This window comes from Electrona antarctica, assembly GCF_951216825.1.
Source record: "Electrona antarctica genome assembly, chromosome: 13".
NCBI classification, from domain to species: domain Eukaryota; kingdom Metazoa; phylum Chordata; class Actinopteri; order Myctophiformes; family Myctophidae; genus Electrona; species Electrona antarctica.
The window spans coordinates 14,137,603-14,156,787 of NC_136794.1; the positions used below are offsets into that span (position 1 = coordinate 14,137,603).

General features: G+C 42.2%; 1 protein-coding gene across 3 annotated transcripts in view; it reads right to left on the bottom strand.

Moving 5' to 3' along the window:
* Nucleotides 1-12,134, bottom strand: part of LOC306934756 (ly6/PLAUR domain-containing protein 1-like) — a 32,034-nt gene extending 19,900 nt beyond the window's left edge. For all 3 annotated transcript variants that reach the window (XR_013791338.1, XR_013791339.1, XM_079517509.1), the window contains exons 1-2: nt 11,966-12,134; nt 3,955-4,089 (exon numbers count right to left, since the gene is read on the bottom strand). Coding sequence is in view for 1 of the 3 variants with exons in the window: in XM_079517509.1 (XP_079373635.1) it covers nt 3,955-3,988 (34 nt within the window). In the remaining 2 variants the exon portion in view is untranslated. The remainder of the gene's footprint in view (nt 1-3,954; nt 4,090-11,965) is intronic.
* Nucleotides 12,135-19,185: the final 7,051 nt, after the last annotated feature.

Genomic DNA, 19,185 nt, shown 5'->3' on the forward strand with positions numbered 1-19,185 from the left:
TCACCTGCAAATTGCACAGAATAGCCTGAGGCTGGTGTGTTTGCTATCCTACTAAGGGTCACAGCCATGAACATTATTGTACTACAGGAAAAAGAACATTTGGAAAACCATTATTATCTGGAGACTGCACACAACCACATCAGAGGAGTCCTGGGAGCAGCTTGCTAAGCTTGCAGACAGTTATCATGGTCAGAGCATATCAAGGGATATGATTATTATGCATCAGCATTACACTACCTGGGTTTTTACAGCTACCACAAATAACGGAAGTGCATGTGTGTTTATTATTTGATCAATGTAACACTGTTCTAATCCATCCTGCCTTCAGGTTGTTGTTTTCAAAGATTATTATTTCAAACTTATAAAAGGAATTGCAGCGCACGCACGCACGCACGCACGCACGCGCAGACAGTATTGGGCTGTCAAATGATTACACATTATAATCAGATTAATCACAGATTAAAAGTTAATTCATGATTAATCTCCAGTCTTATACTATGCCTGAAATACAGCATGCTCATTTTCTGTGTACATTTTTGTGCACGGAAAGATAAAGACTCTCTCTCTCTCTCTCTCTCTCTCTCTGAGACACTGCCCATTTAAATTGTGCAGCCTTTTCTGGTAATAACCAGAACCCCAATCCAGATAGGGCCATGCACAGGTTTGCTTTACATCTAGCAGCCATCAGATAACAACTAAGAGAGTGGGTGGAATTATGTGAGGATGGAAATCTGAAAGACCTGTATTGTTTAATGACTATAGAGGTCTGTGTACCGACTACCGACTTGCGTGATTGGTAATATCAAGGTTCTGCTCTGCCATCCGGGGCGTGTGTGCATAGTTTCCAGTGGCGGTCCGTGCCGAAATGAACTAGGCCTTCAACCCCCCCCCCCCCCCCCCCCCCCACCCCCCCGAAACTAGCCGATCTACAAGCTCACGACGCGCTGTGGGCTTGTAGATCGGCTATTCCCCCCGCCCTGTCATATGATCTTATACAACATTACACCACGCAAAAATTGGTGGAACTGAACCACACTCATATCAGGCTCTGTAATATCCCAGCTATGCTGCACCGGCGGGGACTAAACACACGCAGCGCGTGCGCGCGTGCACACACACACACACACACACACAAGTGGCTCCGCAGCGCACAGCCACATAAGACTCGGCCACACACACTGTCAGCACGGACAACCACACGTCCTGAAGTCCACAACCATAGCCTATAAAACGATCAATCAATAAGCTGCGTCGCATCGCGATCGCATGTATATAAATATTATATAAAGATCCTTACCATGGCTGCCTGCATCATACCAATGGTCTACCCTGCAAGCTTTTCTTGAAGTCCTTCCTTCTCGAAAAATGCTTTGACTGTAAATCCACCACTAAATCTGTTTCTTCTCCTCCTTCAGCCGTTTTCCGCGTTTGTTTGTGAGTTAAATCTATTTAGCTCCTCAATCAACCCACACATGGGAACTCGCGCAGAAAGTTTGAAACACCCAGTTCTCTTTTCTCATTTGACAATATTTCCCCCCAATGATGGGATCCAAGCAAGACGTTAACGTCACCAAAGGCCAGCTAGCTGGCGCTGGTACATGAAAGAAAACGCCCAGCAGGGCAAACTCGAAATCTGATTGGCTAAGGAACCTGTCAAGCTCTATATTGATCCCATTCATTTCAACAGCAAGGGGATTCACTGGAGTTTCTGCAGGCCTCCCGGTAGAGAATTTTACCCGGAGACAACACAAGGAAATAATCTCATTGGTTAAAAAAAACCCAAGGGCTGTTGTACCTGCACAGAATGGAAGCAGAGCATCCAGCCTGTCTGAGTGAAAAACAGTGCAGTGGCAGCGAAATAAATATAATATTATATATAATATTATAGATATAATATTTGTTAAAAAGAAAAACTTATTATAAAATATAAATTTCTGCATCAGGCAAGTGGCATCAAGCAAGTGGGCCAGCAGAGAAGGCCTTGCTGGCCCTGACGGCCCACCACTGATAGTTTCACTGAGATCGGGCCAGCCGTGCTGGAGATTAGCTGGACGGACAGGGTGAAAAGCAGTCTTGCAGACAATAAACCACCTAAACCAAATAGTTGACTGGAGTCCGTCAGGGCTCAAGGGTCCGTCCTGTTTTGGCTCAACACTAAATATGTTCGCCCCAGAATATGCTAGACCAGTGGTTTTCAAACTTCTCAAAAAGTCAAGGACCCCTAATTGTCTCCACCAGGCCGAAGGCATGGGGAGAGAGTATGTTTTGCACTCAGTCCGTCCGTCCGTCCTTCCGTCTGTGAACAGCTAATCTCCGGCACCGTTAACCCTGTCGATGCCAAATTTTGCACACACACTCCCTGGATGCCAACGATGAACCTCTGCCCCAAAATTTCCAGAACGGCCTGTTATAGCGCCACCAGGAGGCCGCTTTGTGCAAAACAAGTTTTTGGACAGTACACCTACAGATCACGCAAATTGGTACACAGTCTCTCTAGAGCCAGTCAACGAAACGTGTCTTTCAGATTTCTCAGACTCCACCCTGATTGGCTAAGATTGGCTTCCAAAGTTCGCAGGAGTGCTCAGTTTCAAACAAAATGCTGCAAATCATGAACACATCATGTGATTTCCGTGAAATTGTGCACGCACATTCCCACTAGGCCGAGGAAGAAATGCCACATGAATATTTTCAACTCAGCCTCATGGTGGTGCTATAACTGGCCGAAAAGTGTTTTTACCTCTAAGTGCACGGATCTGTGGATACATTTGTATGCCAACTCCCTAGAGGCCAAGGAAAAACCTTTGCCTGGAATTTTTCACATCTGCTCTTTATAGCGCCACCAGGAGGCCGACATATGTAAAACACATTTTCTAATATTTATCCAAATTTCACGCAAATCGGTACACATCTTCTTCATAATCATGTGATCAAGACGGGTTTGTTTGATTTCTCATAATCCACCCTCATTGGCTACGATTGGCTTCTAAACTTTTCAGGAGTAGCCCGCTTTGTACCCGTTTTGTCATGGCTGAGGGAAGTAGGGGTGCTGGGGGGGCTGTAGCACCCCCTCCCCCCAGGCACAGCCCCCCCTCGAACAGGAGGGGAAGAAGAAAAAAAAGAATAAAAAAATTTGGCCAGGCCTAATAAATATGCTGTATCACAGTATTGGCACCTTATCCTGGTTAATTGCCTGTGTCAGTTCGTTCATATAACTTGCGTGTGGAGAGGGAAAGTAAAGGCCACGTTTGCGAGTGAAAATGCGCGAAAATGCGCGTGCATGATGCGCGTGCACGCGCATTTTTGCGGCGCGCGCTATGCGCGCGCACCCCCTACTAGACGCTCAGCCCCTGCGAGTGTAAAGTACTTCCCGCGGGCCTGCGTTTTGTACAAATACAACTACTCAAGGCAGCATCCGATTGTGGTGAAACTGTGCATGCATATTCCCACTAGGCTTTGTAAGAAATGCCACTTGACAATTTTCAAATCAGTTTCATGGTGGTGCTACAACAGGCCAAGCCGCGTCACACACACACGTTTATATTGCTCCTAAACATTTTGCCAAACATCACACACACACTCCTATCCTCCTGGTGGGGACCTGTGCCCAGAAGGGCACTTTTTCTAGTTTGATATGTACTGGTCCGCGGACACCCACCTGAACATGTTTTGTGCCAGGGACCCCCAGATGAGAAGATGTAAAATGTGTTTATATATAATTAAAAAATGTTAAAAAATAGCAGATGTAAAAGTGACGGGATGTGAGCTTGTAGATCTGCTGTTTTTGAATAGCCAACATATAAATTTATAAAGTGGTTAAAATGATTGTGATGCTATAACTCTTTTAGTTGGGGACACCTGGGGACACCTGGGGACACCTGGGAACCGCCCCCCCCAACCCCACTTTGAGAATCAATGGTGTACATCTTCCATGTCGAGTTGTAAATCCCAACCTACCGTCTTCCTTCACCAGAACCTCCTTCTGACACATGTCCTGCACGTTGACGGTACAGTTAACGATGAACTCCGGGGTGGAGCAGTCATTGTGCGTGACTTCCTCACACTGGTAGCATCGGATCTGCAGCGCCAGCCCTGCAACACGCACACACTGTGATCAATGTGGACAGTACGTACAAACAGTACAGTATGTGCATGACGCCTATTATGTTATGTAGTATGTTGCATACATGTTTGCATATGTATGTTTGAAAATGCAAGTATTAAGCCCTATAGCCTACAGTATGTCTGTAAATAAGAAAGAAGTCACTATGTATACAGTATATGTTTGCAGGTCTTTGTTGTGTATGACAGCTTTGGTTGATTTATTATGATGTATGAGGTAGCCTACATACTACATAGACATTCACATACAGGGATACACACACAGCCACTAACACCAACATTGAATTCACTCACTCACCAGGTTATGATAAAATAATAATTATATTAATAATGAAATACATTTGTATTATGCCTTAAACTATAGGGCATTATGATTAGCAGTTCCATTATTTTTGTGCTAACCAGGTATAAAACCTCAGAAATACTTTATAGTGACCTACAGTCACTCAGGGTGGTTTTCTGTTGCAACTTGCCTCTGTGTCTACTTTCATAGCCCTATACCTACCAATAGGATACTGTACATTTTCAATGGCATGGAATTTTCAGAATCAAAGTAATACCTACATATTTTTTTCAAGGTTAAGGTTGTATTTGTTTACACAAAGAATAGTGTAGAACTAAAACACGTGCCTGCCTATTACCTTTTTCTAATTCTGTTCTATTATGCCTTAATTTATTTTCGGATAGTAGCCTAATTAATAGAAAATAAATAACCTGCTATACCTACACATTAGCTGAATCCATTGCTTTTAGCTATTGCCAAAATAACTCATAGCTTCCGTCAAAGTTGAACCAAAATGGAATTCGGCATTTGGGTTGTAAAAACGCCTTTAATGTGTAGGGACACATTAAGTTCAAAGTTTTTAAGCCAATCTTTGAAAATCTTTCAACCAGGCTATTTTTCTATAGGCTATTCGCATGAATACCTCATTCAATTCACACCTGCTCGAGTAGGCCAATATAATTTTATATAAACTGTAACTTTGGAATTGATCGATTATGGTAATGGTTTATAATCTAATTGTTCCCGGCATCTAGGCTACTATGTTTTAGAGAATTAGAGATCAGTTGCGCTGCGCACATGTTGGACTTGGTTGGACAATGTCAGGCTTTTACGCGCAAGAACGCGGTGCCAATGGAATCCTATAAGCCGAAATAAAATGTGATATTTTAACATACCTGACTTGACAAGGTACGCGATCAAAGCTGTGACAATAAACATCCGCATAATTGTCCCTGTTGTATCGAGTTGGACAGAAACATCAGACTTGGATGACAGGTAGAGTCCACAGACGGAGCTGCCGTGCCGGCTGAATCTGATGCGTCCGTCGGATATAGTGTGGGATGATGGGGATCCACTGAGGTTGCATTATGTTCCGTCACCATCAGGCAGCGTTTACCAAACATATGGGCGGGACCCATTTTGGGTCGCCAGACCGTTTTTATAGGTCGCGAGTAGGCTAATACCTTTCCTACAAAAATAATTAAACAATAAAAATCAGGGGCAAAACGTTTTAAAGGCGCAGTAGTGATAAATAAGTGATATGGGTCTACTCTATATATTCTGATCATTCCAATGGTGTTCAGTAACAGGTCTCTCTCTCCAATTATTTTTAACAGAACATTTTCAGGTGGGGTAAGGTGAGGATAGTAGTAGTTTGTTATCCAATCAGGAGTGAGTATTCATAAGAAGTGAAATTGGAGACACCCATTACTCAACAACACTCAAAAGCAGTGTTTCTCAAAACCAATATCCAGGTCCCTTACCGCCCCACACCCAATTAATGAAGATTTATTTGTATTGTGTAATTGTAAATGGTAAATGGTGCATTTATATAGTGCCTTTGACTGTAGGCTAATGGCAGAGTTGGAAAAAAGCCTGTTACGGTTTAGTAGAATTGACATTGTGAATATGACCTCTGGCGTTGTCTCGTTAACTTAATGACACTGACATCATGTCAGTATCATGTTAGTAGCCTATTATGGTTAGTAACATGGTCAGTATCATATCAGTATCATGTGATCATGTGACAGGGCTGGTCAGACCCTATGGTCACATCTACACACCAAAGCAAAGTGGCAAGTTGTAAGCTTTTAGATGTGTTCTTTTCGAGTATCCTTGAGTATAAATGAGGCTTTAGTAGCCTTTCCAGACATGCTTCCAACTGTACAAAACACATTCAACATTTCTAGACACTTTTCCATCATCATCCCAATAAAAAAACATGCAACTATACACACAATTCACCTCATTTAGCCTACACCTCATTTGACTGCAGCGTAAACTATAAAAAAAAGTGTGCTCCTCGGAGCGCAGATCACCACCAGGCCAGGTTGCCTCCATGTTTGTCATAACCAACTGGAATGGAACCTACAAAATATGATTTATACATCTTGATTCCTGACTCCAGAGAGATCTCTATATGTGACCGTACGTACATTATTGCAGTTATATATTACTTGAAAGGTGAGGAATGTCAGCACCTCTGAAGATTTGAGGTCTGAGATCGGCAGCACGTAGCACACAATTAGCCGCTGAGGAAATAATTGCGACCGTGGTCCATCTCCAACACCAGAAATATCCAATGCATGCAGCATATGATGTATTGACTTCAGTCCTTGCCCAAATGACAGATGTTGGATGCCGACTCCCCTGTCTCCCTCTGGCAGCTGTACGAGCTAAGAGACCATGCTAGTCGAAGCAGAAGATTGAGGCGAATTAACCTGCACACCTCAGGACACCCGAGGGAAAGGAGGGCAACAATATGATGATGGCCTTTCTGTATAAGACAACATCTATCCTAGACATGAGTAGCCGTTGCTTTAAAATAAGAAGGTCAGCTGTGTCAAAGGCTTTGAAAGACTGTTACAAAGAGTGGCAGAGGTTTTTTCCAATGGCTCAATTGCGTAAATTACAACCTTTGAGGATGTGGTTAAGATATTGACCTTATGCACACGGCTGCCATCTTGCCAGCAAGGTGCTAACTAGATGGCAATTTCCCATTGACAGCCCATTCATCCAAACAGAAAAGTCCTGTATTAAACAACATTGCAGCTCTTTGAAAAGCTTGAATTATCCTCTTTCTAGAGTTTGGAAGCACTGGTTTTCAGTAAAACAACCGCCTGCTGCCTCCTTCATTATGTGCAAATTCAAAACAGGTGTTACGCAGGGTCATTGAGCGATATCTAACAAGCACTTCCAAACTCCAGCAATTTGAAAAAGAAATCACCTGCAAGGAATTTCTTGACAGGAAGTAGCTCATAAAGTCAAAGTCGTACGATTTGTCACACATGTTACCGCAGTGAAATCTTCTCCGCATTTGACCCATCTCTTGGAGCGGTGAGCCGCAGCCAATTAAGGAGCAGTGAGCTGCAGTCGTGCCGCACTCGGGAATCATTTGATTAGTTGATTTGACCCCCCAATCCAACCCTTTGATGCCGAGTGCCAAGCAGGTAGGCATTGGGTCCCAGTTTTACAGTCTTTGGTATGATCGAACCCCGACCTCCCAGTTTCAGGGTGGACACTCTAACCACAAGGCCACTGTCTGTCATAATATATCTATGTGGATTTTTATGAAACAAATAAAGTAAAGTAATAGTGTAGAAAATGAAAAGCTTATTGGGCAATGACAATCAATTCATTAATTCATTAATTGACAATTAAGGAGGTTTAATTTTGAACCAGGCGAAAAAACGAATATAATTAAATATTAGAACAGAACAGAACGAAAAGAACAGCTAGGGTTGTGAACCTCTGTGTTACACCCTCCAGGACAGGTGAAGAGAAGCGGTTGGTGACTCGATGCGTTTTGGAGGAGACATGTAGTTGTCTACACCCTAATAAAGCACTAAACTTGTTTACAACATCGTCCACCTTTTTCAATTCATCAGAACATTTAAAGACGTACACATTTCTATAAAGAAAACAGCAAATCATCAAATAAAGATAGTAAAAAAGGGAAAAACATGTACAGTATGGGGAGAAAGGGGTGGACACATGAGAGAATTTTGATTGATTGAAATATTTATTAACAGTTTGCAGAATTACAGTACATTTCAAGCACAACTCAATACAAAGACTGTTAACTGTGAGTGGACGACCCAATAAAGCATTACACTTGTTTACAAGAGGGTCCATCTTGTTCAATTCGTCAAAACATTTAGAGACGTACAAATATACACTTCTACTGTATATAGGCAAAGAACAGAACAGGAATTCATCATAAAGGAGGTAAAAGGGGAAAAGAAACTTATACAGTGAGGGTAAAAAGGGGTTGGTGGGGGAATGTGTGGAGGTACTGTACTAAGTTGACCTACTGGCAGTGGGCAAAAGAAATGAGCTCAGGACAAACGGTGGACAGCTAGCATCCCACAGAGGCACACCATTAAAATTGTTATCTACTCTAATCAGAATAATGTAGTCTTCAAGTGGTTTGATTGAGTCTCCATCCACATGTAGGTTTTACACAGTATGATTCATCCGTCTTCAATCAGTCCTGGGCTGAATGATGGTCTAACTCTCCATTATGATTTATAGAACAAATCATATGAGCTTGTGCCCTAATCAGACGGATGCAAAAAAAAAAGAGGGAAAAAATGTCCTTAAGAACATGTACAGTAAGCACTTCACCATGCCAGCCTGATTCCAATACTAATCTCACAAAGACACATGCACTTCCAAGCCAGAGAACTGTGCACAGAACACTGAAATATCTACCGTACTTCCGTTGCATTATAAAGGACCAGCACAGATTATCCTACAGTATGTCAAACCCAAGCCCTAATAGGTTACCATAATGGGCATAATACTATGTCCATTGTTGTGCACACAATGGTCAAACGGTCAACCACGAACACGGTCTTGTGGATGGCGCCCGACTTCATAGTCAAAGTCATTTTACAATTGTGGCCCCCTGCCTAATCTAGTTGAATACCCCTGGCCTACGGTTGCTCTAATAGCCTATTAGTTGCCTTCCCCATTCTCTGCCATATGGATTCTGGTAATATTATTGACCACTTATATTGCATGTCCGATTGTCCGTGGCAAACATCTAATTTTGAGAAACCACCGCAAGATGGCATGGTGGTGACCCCTGATGACGTATGATGATAAGAGCGCCCCTCACTTCACACAGGTGTGATTTTTAATCACGTTTCCATAATAATTTCCAGTGAGCTCAGACACCATATCAACCTGCTTGTTCCTGGCACCAAACTCATTTGTACTGTACTAGAATTTCGCGGGCCTTCGGCCCGCTCATCCCAGAGTTGCGTTGCCCCGCGTTGCGAGACAGAAGTCCACAGGTACAGAAGTCCACAGTGACACGCGTTGTATGCAGCTGTTTTGTGTTGCAGCGCGTGCGCGCGTGTGCGTGCAGACTTACTGCCATAAGGAATGTAATTACCTTCCGCTCCTGGCGGATTGATCCGTCAGATAAGCTTTATTATTGATATCAAACCGGATCGCTGATTTCTATTTTTTCATTATTAGTTTGGCTCGGCCTTTCCTTCTTTAGCGATCCTAGACCGGATTGCGCAACCGCCCTGCCGCCGACCTCCCATTATACAGGCTGACTAAAAGCTGAATAACTCCTAATCTACTGAGCTCTCCATGGTTTGGATACAACGCGCGATGTTCAGAGGTCTTTGCTGATTATCCGGTGGTCTAGATGGAAACATTAGCGCTTTCTAGAGCAAGGATGGCTATGGTTTAGCTCGCTAGCATTGACGCTATTTATGTAGCATAAGATGGACGCCCACAACATCCGTGTCTGTGCTGTGTGTTCACCCTCTAAATCGCCCCCGCAGCCCTCGGCAGTCTGAGGTTGGCTTTGCGTCCAGCAGGTGGCAGTAAACGTGAGAACATGAGGGGGATGTAGCACAGCAATCGGTGACCCCTACATTAAGCTGTGTTGCTCCCAAGATGCAGTGCAAATGCGTGTTGTAGCAACCGTAGCCAATGGGGAAACAGGATGCAGTGTTGCCAGGTCCGCGAATTGTAAGCGAGTTGTAAGTAGCGTGTTGAATGGCATTTTTTCTGGGCTTGTTTTCATAGACCTGGCAAGAAATTAGGCGGGGGTGTCGGTGCTTGTGGCGTGTTTGTGTTTATTATTGATATTGATATTGTTTGTGAGTCTGGACGGGAGGCGGCTGTAGTGTCAGTGCAATGACAGTTTTTACGCGGGTGTTGTTGATTGTGGGCGTGCGGCGCGACATGAGGAGATAGCCGTGGATCGACGCGGAGGGTAAGGCTGTGTCGTGTTAGTGTGTTGTTGCAGTGTGTGTTGCAGCGTGTTGCAGCGTGTCAGTGACGTAGTAGCTGGTGCCTTTTGTTCCTGTGCGTGCTTTTGGGCACATGTTTTCAATTGTATATAAGGATATGTAGTGCAGACTGCAGAATAAAACTAAAGAAAAGGCGGCAAAACCACTCCAAAGGTTAAAAAATGAGGAGAGTATGGATAAAAATACATGAAGACTGTTTGAGTCGAAACATGTTGGCTTATTTTAACTTTTCTAAATAAAGTACATTTATTTTTATCCACCCTCTCCTCATTTGTTAACCTTTTGAGTGCTCAGATTGCCGCCTTTTTAGTATTCCAGTCCCACTGATCCTTGAAGCACCAGCCTACTTTACATTATGTTTTTGTATCTCCATCGAGCACCTGGTTGATTTTCGTTTTGTCGCTTTGCAGAATAAAACTGTTGAGGGTGATCTCTGCAGACTCTGTAATAGAGGAGGATCTCGTTATGCTTTGTCATTGTTGAATAGCCTGAAACTGTCAGGAATTAGTTTGGAAGAGGACCCAAAAGCAAGGGACAGGAGGCAGAACAGATGACATTAAAAGTATTTTAATAACCAAGCTTCTTCCAGAATGGGAAAATTATGTACAGTAATAAGACTTCCAGGTAGGCTACTGTAGATAACGAGGGCAATAAATAGACAAGGAACGTACTAACTAGAGACAGGTGAACTCAAACAACAAGGATAGGTCAGGTCAACATGCCAACAGGACACAGGTGACTAGGGCCAACAATAATTACAGGGTGACAGACAAGACAGGTACAGCAAACAAGGGCAGACAGGAAACAACTACAATACTACTATAAAATATGATAATCTCAAAAGCGATCATGGCCCACCCATCTGACCGCTGTATGTTAGGTGGTGGGTGGGTCGCGTACATTTTGAGAGCATGTATAGTATTTTCTTTAAAGTTCCTATCTTTATTCCTATCTTTAGATTATATATCTAAGGGGCTAGGGCAAGTGCTATGGGCCATGATGGAGTCTGAAAAGGTGGGTTTTCAGACTACGGCGGAAGATAGGGAGTGAGGCTGCAGTTCTGATTGTGATGGGAAGTGCATTCCAAAGTTTTGGAGCCAGAAGGGAGAAGAGTTTGGGATGTGTGGAGCGTTGTCCCGGCGTTTTTAGTGAAGGTACTTCCAGCTTCCCTGTGTTGGCTGATCGGAGTGCGTGGGAGGGTTTGTAGAGTTCGATCATACTTGCAAGATATGGGGGAGCCATACCTTTGGTTGCTTTGAATGCCAGCATCAGAGTTTTGTATTTTGTGAAATACAATTTGTATGCTATATGAAATGGCCATATCAGGAGTTCTATTTTGAGAGTAGAAACTAGGATCAGTGTCCCCGCTTGCACATGGACGTCGCCATTTTGTATTGATTGCGACAGCCAAACTAGTGTGTTCTGCCCTGGATTCACTCACAAACAATAATCACATCTTGCAAACACTAGAAGTTAGGCTCAACCTTCAGAACGTGTACTTAAATGTTATTATAATCATTAATCACATAGATATCATTCAGTGAGTTGATGCACCAAAACTAACCTGTTAAACAGGAGAAAGAAGCACACAGAACGTTTCAGTTGTTTTCAGACTGGTTGCTCTCATTAGAATGACTAGACCTGTACGTGCCCGTCGCAGTCGGCCACCAGCCTACTTAGGAACGATGCAACTTCGGAACCTAATGATATACGTTGTCATAGCACGTGTTTGAACTGTCAGCCGGTGTCCCACATGGAGTGTGAAGACTGCAAACTGCAATCAATTCGGCCAACTGGCAGAGCCTGATTGGTTGAGCCTCAATTGGCTGAGGCAGAGGCTGGAAATTGCACAGGTGAAAGGAGTTGGCCTCATTAGACCCACTGGCAGAGCCTGGCCCAGGTGAAAGGAGTTGGCCTCATTAGGCCCACTGGCAGAGCCTGACCAGAGCCTTTTGTGGTGGTTCTGGAGATCCGTGGGTCCGACCGACTCGATACCTGGCACTGCACTCCCTGTGGGGGTGTGGAACGCGTGTGTCGAATGTGAAGTCGGTGGGTCAAACGGTTCTCGAGTGGCGCATTTATAGTAGGATGGTGAGCTTCCGGTCTGTAGGTAATACTCCCATTCCAATCCATACTGCCCCCTACTGTCCAAGGTGAACTCAATACTCATACATATACATATACATTGACAAGTGACAGCTCCCAAAACGAATTCAAATCACAATTGTCAAGTCACAATTGTCTGCAACACTCACACTAAAAGAGCCTATGAAATTACTGGTCCAGGTCTCTGACAATCATCGCAAATGGCACAGGAGTGCCATCAAGTTATGCATCACTGATGGCCAATTACACAGACCTTTTCAACACTAGAACAAAACCAGCCTCAATTTGTTGAGTGCACAGATTTGAAGAAATTAACCAATTCAAACTGTCAAATGTTATAAGCTCAGGATCAGTGAATGAGACACTATGATCAAAGCCTGAAACACTTGATTTATAATACCAAGAAAAGGCCTTATGTCATTGTAATAGGCTCATGGAGCGTATCTTTGCTGATTCTGGGTCTATTCATCAAAGGGAAGCCATTGTCAAACAGAATAAGAATAACATGGAACTTAAATCATTTTGTGATGTGTTCTCTGCAAAGATAAAAGCACGTTGTTACTTCCAACAGCTTTCTGCATGCTTGCTCATTTTACAGTACGCAACATAAAGCTCCTCCATAAAGTCTACCGAAGTTTGAACTCCTTGGAGACACCAAGAAATCTTAATCTTAACAGCAGTCTGTTGTTAGAACGTTGTGCTCTGTGAACATTTTTGCATGCTGACTTTCAAACTTCATGCAGTAGAAAAGTGTAACTTGAACTGTAAGTTTTTTTGGTGATGGAGCATGAGTGCATGACCATAAAACATGATGGAAAGCAGGATTAAGGTCTACTAGATGTAGAATGACAAGCCAGGCAGAGTTGTGGCATGCATTCACTGATTAACCAACACCAATTACAAACATTTCACTCATTTTATTTATTTATTTATTTATTTGACAGGGACAATGCTCATTAATCAACATTTCAGTTTTCACTTCCATGTAAATGTGCCAGAGTTAGCCATAAGCTAATTTACATCTGTAGTCCCTGAGCAGGCTCTTAAAATGGTAGTAAAACATACAAAAACATACAATGACACATACAGTACAATACAATGCAATACAATACAGATAAAAAAGACAGAGTGTATAGTGTGCCAGCACACAGCACTATGCGTTGATGCCATGTGTGCATATGTGCCAGCACCCAACACTATGTCCATACAAAAACACAATACAATACTGTACAATACAGGAACAGATCAACATGGTACAGGGGACAGAACAACTGCAAAGTGAAGTGAAAAATGACACCGGTGATGAATACTAAATAGTGCTGATAGTTACTCATGATTACAGATTTGATTTGTTTTTAGCCACCTCTTCAGGTTAAATTTGAAGGTCAAATAGTTGGAGGTCTCTCTTACTTCTGTAGGGAGACTGTTCCAGTGATGGGAGGCTCTAACAGAGAAGACACTACGTCTGATTGGCACCTCACAGTCTCCTCTGGTAGTTGCCCTTGTTGCTCTATCACCACTGTCCCTTCGATCTATGTACTGTTTCAGTGGTGGAGGTGCAAGTCCATTTAAGATTTTAAAAATGAGACAAGCATCTGCAAAATGTTTGAAGCTGTCAAAAGTAAATAAGTTGTATACTTTTGAACTATATGGCAATGGTGGTAACGGTTGGGCTTTTGGTCCAGTGTTTTTAATGTCTGTTTGTAAAGTGATTCTATGGGTTTTAACGTTGTCTGATTTGTCTGTGACCAGGTTGTGAAACAGTATGTTATGTGTGAAAAAATCATAGCATGCATGAAGAGTTTAGCTGCGTCTGTTGTGAGATATGGTCTTATGTGTCTGAAATTAGATAAATTGAATTTGATTTTGTTGGCTACATTTTTAACGTGTTTTTTAAATGTCAAATTTGAGTCTAGTGTGATTCCAAGATATTTAAATTCTGATACTACCTGAATACTGTTACCTTTGACAAGAATGTCAATGTCAGGTTCTGTAGAGTTGCGTGAGAAAAACATACAGACAGTTTTGCTTGTGTTGAGGTGTAAACATGAGTTCCTCAACCAATCAGATACATGGACCATGGCTGCAGTTAATTTATCTGCTGCTAGTTGTTTGTTTTTAGAATGTGTATAAAGAACTGTGTCATCAGCATACATTTGTAAGGAGACAGTTGGACAGATAGAAGGCAGATCATTTATATATAAGCTAAACAAAATAGGGCCCAGTATTGATCCCTGAGGGACTCCAATGTTACAGTTGAGATATGATGACTGAATATTGCCAACACGAACACTTTGCTTCCTATTTGCTAAATATGAATGCATCCATTTGACAGTTTCAGTAGAGAAGTTAAAGAAGGAAAGCTTTGACAAGAGTACCTGATGGTCTACAGTGTCAAATGACAGAGGCTACAGCATAACCTCAAACTGGCAGATACAAAACAGACCCAGACTATACCATCACCTCTAGCCTAAGATTTAGACTCCATGGGTTGCTGTCTGAAAAGCTGTGCCTCAGAGTAACTCTTAACTTTTACAAATGCAAAATCTAAGGTGCTTTTCCCTGCTCACTTGTCCGGTAAGGGTACGCTAAGCAATTACAACCCGTACACCCGTAGTTTTTAATAAAAAAAGTATTTTAATCCACTCCATCTCGGAATCTGGCATCCTCTAGGATTTCCCTCCATTGTAAATGTGCAACAGAACCCTGGCCGCTAGGGGCGCTGTTGCACATTTACAACAGAACTAATGCGTCCATTCTACAATGTGGGTCAGTCTGTGTTTAACAGACTTAACAGGTCCAGTCTATGTCCTGCATGGGTCAGTCTGTGTAATCTCATACTGTTTTAATCCAGTCTATGACCTGGTGAGACGCTGTCTCCATACCAATGCCTCCTTGTGCAAACGGTTTCGCGAAACTTGGCAATTATGGTAGAGGGCTATACCAAACAGTGATGATGCGAAGCCCACGACCATTGGCCAAAGGGTGGCGCTATAGCACTCAATTGAAAATGCAAGCTTTGAACGCGCATGCTCATGAATTGTTTGACCGCCGGCAATGAAAATACTTATAGGCGCGGATTTTTGAGCAATTTGCGTGAAACGTTCTACACACAACCTATGGACCATTATCTAAAATCCCAGTTGAAGAGCAGTTTTATGTGCTGAAAACATGAACAGTGAACACCCTGTAGTAATGGATGCCCAAAACCAGGACACACAATTGTCATCAAAAACACTGAATGATTTTGCTGTTTACAATAAAACAACAGATTGTGTCCGTATAGCTCAGTCGGTAAAGGTCTCTCCTTTGGACCACAAGGTCATTGGTTCAAATCTGGGCACCGCCAACTTAGCGTATGAATAGCACGGTTGGTGACGAACTGCCTGGGTGTGGCACTGCACACTGTTTCTATTCTCCAATCAACACCAGAGTCAAGGTTCAAGTTTATTTAGTGTCCCCGAAGGGCACTAGAACCCTGCCTCCGACACCCACAATCAAAACCGATCCCGTCACAATTCCATGGTCTTCCATGTATCTATGGCTTATTGTGCACATGTTCTTCTTGCTTGGTCCCGCCATATCGCTGCTTGCAGCTATATTTCTTGATTGTGATGGACTGGGTAATGAGAAGAACAGTTAAGTGAGACAGGGAGAGAATGGAATTCGATGGAAGCTGGCATCAAAACTTGACGACAGACGACATAGCGTTGTTCTCCTCCACAAAACCGCATATTCAAAATAAAATAACAATAATGGATGAAGAAGCTAGTAGTTAAGCGAGTAGGACTCAGGATGATAACATACAAAAGACAAAAACAATGAGGATTAATGCAAGAAACCAGGAAAGAATTCAGATTAATAGACAAGATCTTGAAGAGGTAGAGCAGTGCCAGTTCACTTAATTAGGAGCCACAGTTTGCAAAGAGGGAGGTGGCATGAAGGACCTGAGGAGTTGCATTCATCAGACTGAAAAGGACCTGGAGCTCAAACAGCACCACAAGAAGAATCTAGCTAAAACTGTACAATACACTAGTGATTCCAGTACTGATACGGATGTGAAACATGGAAAATTAACAAAGGTGACAACAAGGCAGTTGACGTGTTTCATAACAGATGCCTACGAAGAATACTCCGTATACACTGGCAAGATCACGTCAGCACTAAAGACCTGCTAGAAAGAGCTGAGATGAAGCCGCTGAGTGAGGAAGTGAAGCTGTGTAGATGGAAGATGATTGGACACATACTACGACAGGACCACAACAACAACTGCAGCAACATAGCAATGCTGGGCACCAGAAGGGACACAAATAAAAGGAAGACCAAAGACCACCTGGAGGCGCACCGTTGAGAAAGACAAGAAGCAGGATGGAATTCATGGTCTGAAGTGAGGATTGCAGCAGCTGACCGTGCTCTGTGAAGGCCTTATGTGCCACAACTTAAGGCACGAAGTGGATAGGTAACAGGTAAGGTAACACTCTATGTATAGCCAGGAGATGGAGAAGAAGCCAAACATATGAATTATTGAAAAATCTGACCTACAGTACATGTATTTGGTTGTACTTGTGGGTATTCAGGTCCTTGGTAGAGTAGCTTATAATGATGCAGTGCGTTATTCCCTTATTTATTCAGGGAGTTTTCAGTTGCTTCATATTCGTACTACAAGCATTCAGCAATCAGCATGCAGTTTGCGCTAAATCATTTGCTGCTCAGAAGTACCAAATTATGTGACCAGACACTATTGTTATTGTTGCATAAGTATTTAAATAGTTTATTATTTTCTTCCGTCTTTTACATAAAACAAAGAATATCAGAAATGTACAACTCTTAACTCATACCACTAAGGAGATTGTCACACAGGAATGCCAGATGTGATAGGGCCTGGAAAACCAGATTTCTTTTATAAAGGTTAATTAAATGTGAATAACATTATATGCAGGGACAGCAAATAATTACATACATATCTGCATACAGTACAAATACCAGACAATACATAAGCGTAAATGCTAGAAAAATACAATGCTCTTTTGAAGTCCACAGATTGTGTCAAAACATAGAACCCATGCAAACAGAACCATCAACTGGTATCAATGTAGTGAATTGATCCCTGATCACATCTCGCCTTGTTTTATGCTACATTTGTCATAATTAGATGTGCCTATTGTCTTAAACACCAGTGCATGCTTACAAACAGAAGCTTTTTCTCTACAAGTAAACATAGCAAGTGATCAAAGATCAAAGTAGAGATAGGATGAGACAGTGGTTCTCAAACATTTTCATATCAAGCACCCCCACATTGATATGTATTTCCCCATAAGAGATTTGTGTTGTTAGATTTATTTGTATTAATTTATTTATTACAATCCCCCCGCCCTCCACCTCAAAAATCCACAGGTTGATCAACAAACTTTTCCAATTTCTATTTTCCCTGCCCAAAAAGAACAGACCTACAAGCTCACATTGCGCTACAGTATGTTGTGAGCTTGTAGATCTGCTATTTTTGAATATCCTAGGTATACAATTGTGTTAAAGTGGTTAAATTGTTCCTTATTTAGCTGGAGGCTCAGTGGAACCCACTTCAAGGACCCCACTTGGACCCCACTCTGAGAACCACTGGTATATATAAAGAAACAAAAACAAAAAAACACCATGTATAGTATTGTTCTGTATTTTTGTGTAACTTTGAAAGCTCCATGTAGATATGTGCTTGACAACATAATCTTTGACTTGATTTGATGTACAGTACTGTATAAAAAAAAGTTACAGTGCTTCTTAGTAGCTACATTAGGCGAATGCTAATCTTGTATTTTTAGTATTTCATATAGAATATGGCTCTAGGTCACGGCATGACAAATCTGATATGTAGATTGAATGCCGTTTGTTGATTAGCAGAGTAGTGCTTGGCGATATATTCTCACAATGCAGAGAGCAATGTCTTCAAAACATCTACGACTGGGAAAGACTGGGGACTGACAGAATTAGGAGCAGGAAAAACATCTCACGGCAACTAAAATTGTCAAACATGTCAGGACGCATTCATAACACTGAAGAACATCAACTATAAAGAACACGACGTAATTAATATATATAGAAACTGAGTCATTTACAGCTGTTTGTGCGGATGGAAGGTGACCAGACCAGTGTAGATGGAGTAGCAAAGTGAAGCTAAGCTCTCCACAGCATCTATCAAGAGCACCATATTTTCCCTGAGCTAGCATTGTGTCATCCACAATGTGCCTACACTGCAAAATCCTGAATGTTAATTTAACATTGAGCTCGGGATTTTTACAGTGTAGATGTCATTATAACTAAGGTTACATGCAACCATCCTCACTGGTCTTTCTTGACGTCATAACTGTGGAATATGCTACAACTAAGTACAATGGTTCATTCAGCAAAAAACATATAGGCCTATGGCACAGGTCTATACTTTATGGCAAATCATTATTGGCATGAAGATAAAACTCACAATGTATTATTATTGAATACCTTTAGATAACAGAACACTTCTGTCATCAGTGGATCTCAACTGGTTTGGAAATTTGACCATTTCCAAACTGTGAAAACATTATATTCCTTTTTTTGTAACTTGATTGGGTTTTAGACTATAGGCCTAGTGTTATTCTATTTTAGAAAATTCTCCTGTGGACAGGTGTTGAAAACTAGCACTTGTGCTAA